Genomic DNA, 11,986 nt, shown 5'->3' with positions numbered 1-11,986 from the left:
ATTAAAGACTGTCTTTTACGTTCGCTTCATGAGTGTTATCTTGGTTTTTGTTTTTAATATTTAACGGCTTGATTCGGTTTCTTTTTGCCGACTTTTCTCGAATAAAAAATGTCGGTTGGCATTATATTGTATTGTAAATATATATATATATATATATATATATATACGTGATTTAGATGCTGGTATTACTGGTATTATTGTACCTACATAAGACTAGGGATATAGTAGTAGTACACATATACATATAAGTTGAAAACCTACTTTTTTTCTGTAGTACTCCCAGTTTTTTTTGTTTTTTTTTTTTTGGTGTTTTGCTTGTTTTCTTTTTTGTTTTCTTTTTTTTTTCTATTTAGATATATTTTATATCTGTTGAATGCACTTAAGTGTATTTGTAAATGTTGTTAGTTGCTGTTATTACATTGTAATAAGTATTCATTTTGAGAGGGAGGGATGGAGCGGGGCCGACGGAGGGGGATTGTTAACAAAAATGAACTTTCCCACTATCTACTTAAGATCTGGGTTTTGGGGGTTTTGGGGATTTATTGACTTAAAGCTAAACGCCGTTACTCTTGCGCCTTCCCTTCAAGTTATAAGTTAAGAAAAGTGTTGCCCAAATAGCTGAGCATCATTGTGGATACGGCCAAAGGTGCGACCTTTATCTGCACCTGACTGGCGGTACTATTTCCGGCTAATATCTCGGCACGTTTACGCATTCGTTCCTGTAAATAAAGCAGCACAAATATGTATATATCTATATTAAAAATGTAGCTAACATGTTATTATAAGAACATCGAAACAAATCAAGTGACTGACTAGGCAGCACTAGGCTGGATTTCAGAACAGGAATCGTTGTCAGAGTTGACAGACTGAGCAGATTTAGCAATCCTCTCACTCGAAGAGAGTCTTAGAGTCGGTCGTGCCGTGGTTTAATTTATACTATTAATAAAATATATAATAATGATCTAGAGAACATGATGATGAAAACAAATAAATATATACAATATAAAACAGTTGCTGGACTTCTGATAAACTGACTCACCTGATAAAGCTTGTCCTCGCCGGGCGGATCCAAACACTCGAATTCGCAGCAGCGTTCGCCCACTCTGAAGTTTTTGCAGAACTACACATATAGAAGAACATGAGCAATTTTGAAGATATATATATATATATATATATAATAGAGAGAGAGTCGTTTTTTAACACTTACGTAGGGCGGATCACAGTAAATGGCCTTGCACCACAGCGGCTCCGAATGATAGCAAACGCATAGGCTGCAAACACCTGGTCCGGGCACATAGAGCATCCCATGATTCACCTTGTTACCCTGAAAGTCCACGCAGTCCTCCTCGAGAGCAACTAGATGTGTAAAAGAAAAAACCGAAAGCGTATTTTTATATTTTTAATATTCAGTTCAGTTGCTGCTTCTCGAAGCATTTAATAAAAATATGCCCCATTTTATGGTGATAAAATATGAAGAAAAATTCAATTCAGCAAAGCCAAAAATGTTTAGTTTCCCATCTGGGAATGTTTCCAAATACTATTACTTTCCCATACAACTAATCGTAGTAAAATATATCCACCATAGCTAGTTTTTAGAAATATTAATTAGCCGCAGTGTAAGCTGATAAAACTTCACTATTATTCCACTAATATTATAATGATAAATTTCAATTATAATTTAATAAAAATATATATAAAATAAATATAAGTATGATGCATTGATGGACTTTCATTTTCAAATATATGTGTGTGCAGCACTATTATTTTGACCGCAGCTGTATGTCTGCATACAGAAACTGGTTATATTTTCAAGTCAAGGATTTTGGATGCTAGCATCTAGATTGATGGTTAGATATTGAAATGGACTCGCTTGTGTTGGTTCGATTCATGCATGTTTGCTTGTGTGCTAGTACAGCAGCAGACATGTTGTATGTTGCGACGCAGGTTCGTTGCAGTGAGCTTTTAGCATCAAACCATGTAGCGCATGTTTGAGCCGATGCGAATTTAAATGGGCCTCGACCTTAAAGCACACTCTTCCTCACCCCCTTCACGTTCCCCTACGTGCACATTGCTAAGTGCATTTACAGTTGCAGTTGCTGTCGCACTGGATGCTTTTTGGCACTTGAAACATAGTTCGAAGTTGTAAGCAACTTCCGGACGACTGAACGAACTTTGGCAACAGCCAAACAGCGTCAGGCGTCAGGCGTCGACGTCGACGTCGACGTCGGCGAAAGTGCCACAAACTCTTTGCATGCCAGTTTTTTTCAAATTAATTTTTTTATTTTTTCGCTAGTCGGACAATTGGCAAAGGGTTGTGTTGGGTGGCTGGCGACAATTGGTCGGCTGCAGCAATCCAGTTGCAGTTGCAGTTGCAGTTGTTTGTCCGCCTTGTTTTGTTCAGTCCTTTTTGCATTGCTTTTGTTTCGTTTCGTTTCGTTTTGCTTTGTTTTGTTTCGTTTTGTTTCGTTTTGTTTGGCAACGCGGTTTTTTGTGCTGTGGCCTTTGTGCTGACGACGTCTCGAGCTGGGGTCCCTTTGAGATTGCTGAATAATTAAAAACAAGCGCTCAACTTGTGCGCCATCTGTCGACCAAACAGTTTAGCTGTCTTGGGTCAAAGTTGGGCCAACGTGTCGTATACGTCACGCTTCCTTACATGCCACAATCTCATTCAACTCACCCTAACGCGCTACACTTGACGAAAATTAGCACATGTCCTGGCATCCACAAATTACTTGGCAATAGCCTGGTCATATAGCCTGGTCAAAATATATAAAATTCTTAAATCTCTTTAATCGAAACAAGACTGCTTTAATACGAATTTAGTATTATTTTTTGCCAAGTGCTGTGATTTTTTTTTTGTCGCTTGCTATTTCATGGCTTTCTTTTTTGGTTTTTTTTTTTTTTGGCGACATTTCACAATTATGCTTATTACTTTTTAATGTCCCTTTTGGTTTGCGTGAGTCGCCGCTTGGTTGTTTCCCTGTCTGCTCTTTCGGACCCACCTGACCCCCATTTACCGCACTACCAAATCTCAGCTTGAATGGTATGAGACGGTTTCGGGAGGGGTGGGTGGGGCAGGTGTCGTCGATTATGTGCACCCATGCGGTTCACCTATAAATAGCTTTTGTTATGACATTTAGCTGGTGACCTCCTCACAAGGCAGCCATAAATACACTCACAACAAAAAAAAAGTGCCAAAGATTTGCTACTCAAATTTTCTACTCAAATCAAATAGAAATTAGGAAAAATAAGTATTTACAAAATACTCAATTTCTTGAATAATTCCTCAAGAATCAAGAATTTAAGTGTCTAAATTAGCAACTTGAAAGTTTTTTGCTTTGGTACTTAACTAAATATTTATATATATATATATATATATATACATAGTTTTAATCAAGAGTTGTGCGTTTTTACAAAGCTTTTCACTTATTTTAAGCACAAAGACGTTTCAGAAAGGATAGAATTACTTATGTAAGAGTATTTTATGGAGGGGCATTTAAGAACTAATAGCGAACAGTATTTTTCTGTTAGTGTATCTTCAAGCTGAAGCACCTGTCCCTCGGGTGCCGGGGGCGGGTTTGCTGTTTGCTGAGATGGGGCTAAATCTGATTAAGTGTGCGGAGTCCAGTGTTCTATTTGTGTAGAAAATCAATTTTGGCACTCATCCCATTTGAATTGGACTTGATTACAAATTTTCAACATTTAATTTAGTATAATTTAAAATGCAGCAAGGCCAATAGCAGTTGTCCTTGTATTCCAAAATAAAATACACCTGCTGGCAAAATGACCTTTTCACTCTCACCCTCAATTAAAAAAAATACAGAAAGGAAAAACTTTGGTTTTTATGGAAATATACTTTCTAAACAATAAGCTGATTCACCTTTGTTGCCACAAAGTATGCCGATTTTCTCGAGATTCTCGCCGATTTACATAAATTACACATATTTAAATGAAAAATAAAAAACAATGGGTTCATTTTGTAGTTTCTTTCTTCTATTCTTATGCTAATTCTTTTTACAGACTTTCTTAGTTCTTGAAGAATTGTATTTGCAATTTCAATTTAAAGTTGACGATTTGAATATCAATTTTATATCAAAATCAATTCGCACATCAATCTTCAATTTGCGTTTCAATTTCAACTTCAACTTGAGGCACAGCAATTTGAGCCATCAAAATGCTCGCATTTAGAAGAGAGTTCATTAGTGGTTACAATTGTTGTGGCATGAAACAACAGGCAACACACACACACACACAAACACATTATGGCAATGCCAAAGTGCTGAAAGAGTGGAGCGGGGGGAGAGAGGAGGGTAGGGGCATGTCAGGCAGTGTCAGAGCTCTGTGACGTTGAGAAAGTTGCAGCCGTCAACTTTGCAGCTTGTGCCTAACACCGAGTGCCACAGTGTGTGTGTGTGTGTGTGTGTATGTGTCTATGTGTGTCTCTCTCTGTGTGTGTGTGTTGGCAATTATTGGTCTTCGCTAATGAGATTTTGTGTGTGTGTGTGTGTGTGTGTGTGTGTTGCGGAAAAATAGCTTGAAGGAAAAGTGGTCGTTGTTGGTGTTGTTGTTGCTGTTTGTTGTTTCTGTTGTCGCCGTTGAATTGTTAACGGAAGCAAAGATTATAAAACCATTTTGGAATGGTTTGTGCAATGCAATTAGTGAAACGTCAAACGCCTAATGTAAATTCGCTCTCTCTTTTTCTCTATCTCTCTCTTTCTGTCTCTCTTTCGTTCTCTGGTGACGCGTGCTGTCAACGTGTGTCGCATGTCGCATGTGGCATGTAAGCCGGGCTGGGTAGGCAAAGTGGGCTGACGACCCTTTCGCCTTAGTGCTCATAGCAAGTCCTGCCAGATCTAAGCCCCCTCTACAAGAATCCTTGGGCTAACGTTAAAAAAGTGCCATGGCTGTTGCAAAAAAGCAGTTTTAAGTTAGAGGTTATGAACAGGTTCCTAATCTTGTTCGGTATTTGGTTCCGTTGTGGTACTAAATGAACTAGTACCACTGGTTCCTGTAACTGCTCTTTTAAAAAATGCTGAATTGAGTTTTCTGTCGGAGTCTTTATCAATTATTTTCAATTAATTGCCTGATGAAGACCAATTTTATTAAGATCAATATTATTTGACTATAAAGTAAGATAATGGAAGCGAATATCGAAAAGAATGTTGAACCAATTCATAACCTTTACCGGAATCTGTACACTTTACGTACTATAATCGGATAACGATACTCTGCTGCTCTGTTGTTGCTTAGCGTCGCTTATTATCTACTCGTCATTCGTCACTCGTTACTCGTCACACGTCACTTGTCACTCGCTACTCGTTACTCACATTTCTTAATCGCTATTCGCTACTCACATCCATTATTCAAAGGGGGACAATTTAAAACTCAGACACATTTCGACACGTACTCTAAACGCATGCAGTTTGAATGTGAAATGGCTTTGATTGCTCGTCAATCAACACAGTTATCGCTGTCAATTACCAATTGCATATTGTCTATGAGCGTGTATGGTTGTTTATGTGTTTTTTGTGTATGTGTGCTGTGTGTATGTGTGCTGTGTGTGAGTGTGTGTGTGAGTGTGTGGGTGTATCGTGTGTCGCACTTTCGGATTGTTTGACTGTGTAATTAGCAGCTGGTGCAGTTGCTACCCCAACAGCCAACTATCGATCCAAAATGACTCGACTCGATTTCTTGTCCGTCCTCTGACGTCTGATGTCCTGACTGAATTGTGTCGCCTGTCGTCTGTCGCCTGTCTCCTGCCGCTTGTCGCTCGTCGCTGGTCATTTGGCCCAGCTGAGCAAATCTTGATGTAATCTGTTAGCTGCAGTTGATAGCAGTTGGCCATAATCCAACTAATAAGTTAGCCATAAGTGGGCGAAAGTGCACTTGGATTAGACGTTGCACTAAATGTTGCATAATTAAGTGAGCAGATTCCAAATTCAGCCAGAAGCATATTTGTACTTGAAACAAGTGTAAAGCGTATCAGCAAAGGACTCGTTTGCTTGCTTCAATCACATATATCTATGTGTATATTTTAGCCTATTTTAGCCATAAAATGAGAGATAATAAAAAAAAAAGAGCGAAATTCTCTCATTTTGTTGTTGCTTGTGTTCCATTCTGTATATTGTATTGGGGGTATGCTTCTATGAACTCGACCTTTTCCGCCTTGACATCCTTGTCTAATGATTTTCCATAACTCAGCTGCGCATAACTTGCCAATAAAATGTTTGCTTTATGCAGAGAGAAGAATGCGAATTGCTGCCAAACGGACGAGGCCGAGAAATGGCAACTTGAGATTGTTGTGCCTTGTGGCAGCTACAGCTACAGCTACAGCTACAGCAGCAGCAACAACTCGACAACAGAACAACAGAACAACTCGACAACTCAATGCTGCCCACCAGGACCACCAGGACCACAAATAAATAGTTTGGCAAAAACTTTTCACATGTGCGTCAATAACAACAAGCAACTGGCAAAAAGTTTAATTTGCACGCAAACACCGACATTTGTATACCCTTCATAACAAATTACAACTTAAAATTGTCTACACTTTTGTATTTGTATATTTTTTCTATATGCTCCAAGCAATATCACAACTCGAAGTTGTCTGCAATTATTTTTTAAATAAGTTTTAGCTGAGCTTTAAGAGGAGTTTGAAATGATTTTTAAATACTTTTAAGTAAGCTTATTTAATTGAAGTTTATTTATTGTCAACTAACAACAGTTCACAGTTTTTAAATTTATTATTTAATTTCCGAATTCAATGCGAGTATTGAATTTAAATGGATAAATTAAATTCCAAATTTAAAATTAAGGACAAACAAAATCAGATAAAGGACATCAATTCTCATGTATTCAAATGTAAAATGGTCAAATATTTATTTAAAGGATTGGGGAAACCCAGAAATGAACCCAAGTCAAACCAATAATTGATAGGCGTTTGTCGCTTATTAAAAGGGGAAGTAAAAAACGCCAAGAATAGAGAAAGGCAGAGATAAAGTGTGAAACATCGAATAAGGAAAAGATAGGTAAATCTCTGGATTTGTGGAATATGGCAAGATTAACACAGCGAAGCACGCTCAGAGGTTTCCCGCTGATGATGTGGAAGAAATCTCAAAACAATAGGGTAAACTACAAGTCCAAAGCGCGTCACATTCTGTATGTGTCAGCTAAAAAGGAAAGGGTATCAAATGATTGTTGGAGTTGTTGATTTTCTGTTCTGCTGCTCTCTGTGCTTAGCCATCGAAAAGTAGTCATCTGTTTATGTTGTCTGTGTTCGTTTCTATAATGAAAACTTTTTATTTTTTGTTCTGTTCCGTAAAGGCCAGAAAAATATGGTCAAATTTTTGTATTGTTGTTGCTCGCACAAAGTTGCTGTTGTTGCAGTTGCAGTTGCTGTTATTGCAGTTGCTGTTTTGCTGTTGCACAAGTGCTAAAAATTTGAGCGTGCCACGCCCCTCGCTACTGCCCACTCTTTGTCAGGTGTTTCAGCCATGGCGACATGGCAACCAAACAAAAATACCAAAATGAAAACAGCTTTGCATGTTGGCTGCAATGTCAAGGCCATTGTCGTCTATGGTTTGGGCCCCTCCTCGCCGCATACTGAAATGGCCTTTTGCATTTATTCTTGGGGCAATTGTTTTTCGGGCGTTATTTATTATTTGACTGGTGGGCTTTGAAGGACTATAAAAGGCCAGAGTCTCTTTAATCTCAGCGGACAATCGCTAAAAGAGACTCTTGGCCATAAGCGAGACGTAAATAACACTTATCTCTAGTACTAAATACAGGGTGGTCAAACGGTAACCGAAACCACAACCCTTAAGTAAAAAAAAACCCCCGTTACAGATGCAGATGCAGATGCAGATGCCGAATCCGGACTCGGAATTCAAAAGTTTGTGTAAGAACCAGTAACCGGAACTGATACGATTACTAACCAAAATATCGTCGCGTTACAGCATTACGGTACGTAGCAGTATCGTAACATAAGGGAACACATTACGGAACCATAGATCGATCAAATAATTTGACAAAAATATATATATAATTTGCAGCGCAAATTGTAAACTTAGTCGTAGTCGCCTATCTGTTGGGTTTCTTGTTTTTATTCAATCTTTAGGAGCTGAATACGATGCGTAAGCACCTTTGGGCAATATAATATAATGTAACAACGTAAAGTACTACGTCATAACGTAAGGCTTATTAAATGGAAGATGAATTGTTAACAATTATTTGGAGCAACTTGTCACTTCTTTACGTAGTGCATGACGTAATAACGTAAGACATATGACGTAATGTTAATCTTCATTACGTAAGCGTTACGTAATTGAAGATGAATTGCTATAAATTATTTGAAGTAAATTGCCACTTATTAACGTAACACGTTATGTAGGAACATAAGGCAATCCCATATAACGTAATAACGTAATGCACTACGTCACTATACAAATACATAACGGCAGATTATTTGTAAATGAAATACTCATAACATACTATAATACTATAATTTGGCGTAGTAACGTAATGCATAACGTAAGAACGTAAGCAGAATGCATAACTACGTAACTGATGAGTAATAAGTGATCGACGTCAAGCGTTCATTTGCCTTTAACGAGGCACTCGGTGTGCCAAGCAGATGGATCAGATTGGGGTTCTGGGGTTGTCATGCGAATCAAGTGTCAAGTGTGTGTGAGGCATGCCACGGGCACGATAATTACCTGTGCAACAACACAGACAGCCGAGCAGACACAGAACGAACAGCAGCCAGGACATGCCACATGCCGGCAGCGATGAGTAAAACGATGCGCGACTCAACTGCATTGTTGTTGTTGTTGCTCCTGTTCCAGTTGTTGTTGTTGTTGCGCAGCGTCGACGCCAGCTCGTGCTGCGCTCATTGATTGTTGCTGCTGTTGTTGCTTTGATTGCTGCTGTTGTTGCTGGCGGGCGACACGTTGCTGCTGCTGCTGTTGTTGTTGTTGCTTGTCGCCCAACGGAGCGCTTTGTCATTGTCAGGCGTTGATTTTGAACTTGGCAGCTGCAGCTGCACTTTGTCCGCCTCCACTCTGCCACTGCCTAATCCTCTCTTCCTCTTGCAGCTCCGCCTCCTACACTGCCTGAAAATTGAGCTGCAGTTGTTGTTGCTGTTGTTGCTGCTGTTATTGTTGGTGTTTTCGTCACACTGTGCAGAAGAAGTTCGACATAGTTAAGTTTGATTGGCTCAGCTCTCTCTCTTTCTCTGTCTCTCTCTCCCTCTCTGTCTCTCTCACTCCCTCGCTCGTTGTTTGGCCTTCATTTGCGCTTACACAAAGCGAAACGAAATAATGATAATAATGAATAAAAAAACCAAAAGCAGGAACCGGAACCAACACAACTTTACCGATTAAGCTTCATAATCGTAACCGAAATTCAACATTTTCACACAGTTACAGGAATCGACATTTGTATATAGTAACATAAGGGAACTTTCTACACTTTTGGTACTGCAACCGGTTAAGATTCTTGAACCTTGGGCAAGAAATCTATTTTAATATCGCACTTGTTATTATAGCTAAGAATCCAAATATATCTCAATCAATTTAAATATTTCCATCTTTATTTTGAGTAAATTGGCTAACAGCTAAGCAACATATGTTTTATTTTTGGTAACCTGATTTCGCTGAGTGTAATAGGCACTTTCATGTTGACTGCACTAAACATCTCTCAAAGCTGCTCAAGTCGAGTACAGCAAGAAAGTGTCAAGAAATATTGTGCACCAACCGGGCAAAATATGTTAATTGAATTAACGCATTAGAATGTCAATTAAGTTGAGTGAAATATGCTTAAAGTCTAAGTTGAAAATACACAATATACCGTGAAATATATTTTCAATTCAATTTCTTAATATACTCAATATTAAAGTTTAAATTCGGAGTTGCTTTTGCATATTTGTTTATCAGAATGAATGTTGAAAATTGGTAAAAATTCTCTGTTTTAAATGTTCCATATAAGTTTGTGCTGGACTTGACTATGAAATGCTATTTTCTCAATTTAAGGAGCTTAACAAAATGTCACAACAAATTATATTCAATGATGATTTCTATTTTGAGTTGTATTCGTATATTTTTATTTCGATAAATGAATGTTGAAAATTGGTGAAAAAAACTGTTTGCTAAATTTATCTTTTAAGTTTGTGCTGGACTTGAAATGATCTCCTTTTAATTTAAGGAGTCAGAAAGATTATTATTTTAGGATGATAACTATTTGGAGCTGCTTTCGAGCATTTTCAATTTAATAAATGGACTCGTGTTAATTTCTACTCGCTATACACTTTTACTCGCTACTTAGAGTTTCTTGCATAGTAATTTGCTGCAGTGTTGCCAAACTCCAAACACACACACACACACACACTCTTTGACTTTGTGTGCTTGTGTGAGTTGCCCCAAGGCGTATCAGCTGTTCCGTTGTCTGTGCCTCTGCCAGCGTCTCTGTTGGCAGCGACGTCAGCATTGGCCTCGCATGTTTACAACATTTTTGCAGCGTGGCCAAAAGGTAGGAGTGGTGCTGGTCGGGGGGAAGGGGAAGGAGAAGGGAATTGCCGTGCGGCATTTCGGCATTTTGGGCTGCCAAGAAATTCTTTGTATATGTATGTATGTATGCAATATGCATGTGTCTTCTTTTAGCCTCTTGTGGTTGCTACAGAGAGAGAGAGAGAGAGAGAGAGAGGGAGACAGAGAGAGTGAGAGCGAGTGCGAGCGAACAGCAAAGCAAGCACTTTTTTTTGGTGTCTTTAATTTCAATCTTATAAATTATTCGCATAGCTCGACTGCGACGACGATGAGTTTTGCAGCGCGCTTTATGGATTTTCTTTCGACTTGCACACACTCACATACACACACACACTCACATTCACACACACACACACACGCGCACGCATACACATACGCACTGGCACATTGATTTTCTGTTATTTGTTGTTGTTTTTTCTGCCTTTCATTTTTTGGCCTGTTTCAGGACATTTCAAGGCCTTCTTCTTCTGCTTCTTCTGCTTCTTCTGCTCACATCTCTCACGTAAAATTGTTTCGCTTTTTTTGACACCGAATTTCGCACGCGAGCACTAAAAATACAAATTCAATAACAACAACAAACAGTACAAAAATTACTACACTCACAATTACACTCATACCCACACACACACACACGTACACACACTTGAAAACAAAACAAAAATGAGAGATAGAAAGAGTGAGAGGGAAAGTGAGAAACGCACGTTGAGTTTGAAATGGAATAAAGCGAATGGAAACACAACAACTGGTGTAAAAATAACGGCAGCAACAGCAACTGTTTCAACCAACAACTTTTACGACTATTGTTGCTTTTGTTCTGCCACTGCTACTGCCTGCTGCGAAACTGTTCAGCGACGAACCGAGCCGAGTGCGAGCTAAGAGAGAGAGAGAGACTGGTCGAGTCGAGCGTCGCCAGCGACTGCAGCGTCGCGTTTGTAAATGTCAACTGAAATACGTTTGGCATTCTTTTTTTTTGGGACGGCGACGTCAATGCCAATGCGAACGGCAACTTGTAACCGTGTCGAACACGAACCTGTTGCAACCGAACTGGCCCAACATGCACTTCACTCTTGCGCTTAAAATTTAATTATTAACTGCAAAAAAAACTTTATATTTGTTTTGTTTGTTTTAGTTACATATACACATATTAATGACATTGGAATATATATTGAAGAACTCATTTAACAAACGCTGTCATCTCATCAAACTCGAGCATTCAAACATGCTGGCAGCGGGTTGCAGGACAAAGCTTTCAAAGCTTTCAAAATGCAGCTTTTGGGACTGAGGACTTGCTACAGAACAAAAGAGCTTTTAAAACAAAGGGTAAATATTTAAAATGAGGCCAACTAAAAGCTTTATATCCAATTTTAGTAGGATCTACAACAGAAAGTTAAGTTGTCCTGATTTTGTTTAAAATGTATTTTTAAGTATCGTTTCCTTCAAGCACC

The 11,986-nt window shown here is 38.7% G+C and overlaps 1 protein-coding gene across 3 annotated transcripts; it reads right to left on the bottom strand.

Annotated features, from left to right (window-relative positions):
• Positions 1-283: 283 nt before the first annotated feature.
• Positions 284-11,481, bottom strand: LOC6566359. 3 transcript variants are annotated; one of them, XM_001992054.2, is made up of 5 exons: positions 11,243-11,481; positions 8,715-9,175; positions 1,208-1,356; positions 1,040-1,120; positions 284-719 (listed from the first exon to the last, which is right to left on the bottom strand). In XM_001992054.2, the coding sequence occupies exons 2-5, from the start codon at positions 9,001-9,003 to the stop codon at positions 588-590; spliced, it is 651 nt and encodes a 216-aa protein (XP_001992090.1). In that variant the 5' UTR covers positions 9,004-9,175; positions 11,243-11,481; the 3' UTR covers positions 284-587. The 3 variants fall into 3 exon arrangements, with proteins under 3 accessions (XP_001992090.1, XP_032594681.1, XP_032594682.1); XM_032738790.1 differs by having other exon boundaries at positions 11,328-11,481; XM_032738791.2 differs by having other exon boundaries at positions 11,331-11,460.
• Between the last annotated feature and the right edge of the window lie 505 nt (positions 11,482-11,986).

The sequence above is a fragment of the Drosophila grimshawi genome, unplaced genomic scaffold, assembly GCF_018153295.1.
Source record: "Drosophila grimshawi isolate 15287-2541.00 unplaced genomic scaffold, ASM1815329v1 contig_848, whole genome shotgun sequence".
In the NCBI taxonomy this organism is placed as follows: Eukaryota; Metazoa; Arthropoda; class Insecta; order Diptera; family Drosophilidae; genus Drosophila; species Drosophila grimshawi.
This window is presented reverse-complemented; position numbering and strand designations above follow the sequence as displayed.

What these genes read in the sequence shown, in the direction of transcription:
- LOC6566359 (XM_001992054.2), bottom strand. Translation starts at nt 9,003, where the DNA reads ATGACAAAGCGCTCCGTTGGGCGACAAGCAACAACAACAACAGCAGCA. An exon ending in CTGTCTGTGTTGTTGCACAG is followed by an intron (nt 1,357 to 8,714) that starts GTAATTATCGTG and finishes TTACACATCTAG; the next exon opens with TTGCTCTCGAGGAGGACTGC. An exon ending in GCGAGGACAAGCTTTATCAG is followed by an intron (nt 720 to 1,039) that starts GTGAGTCAGTTT and finishes CTTTATTTACAG; the next exon opens with GAACGAATGCGTAAACGTGC.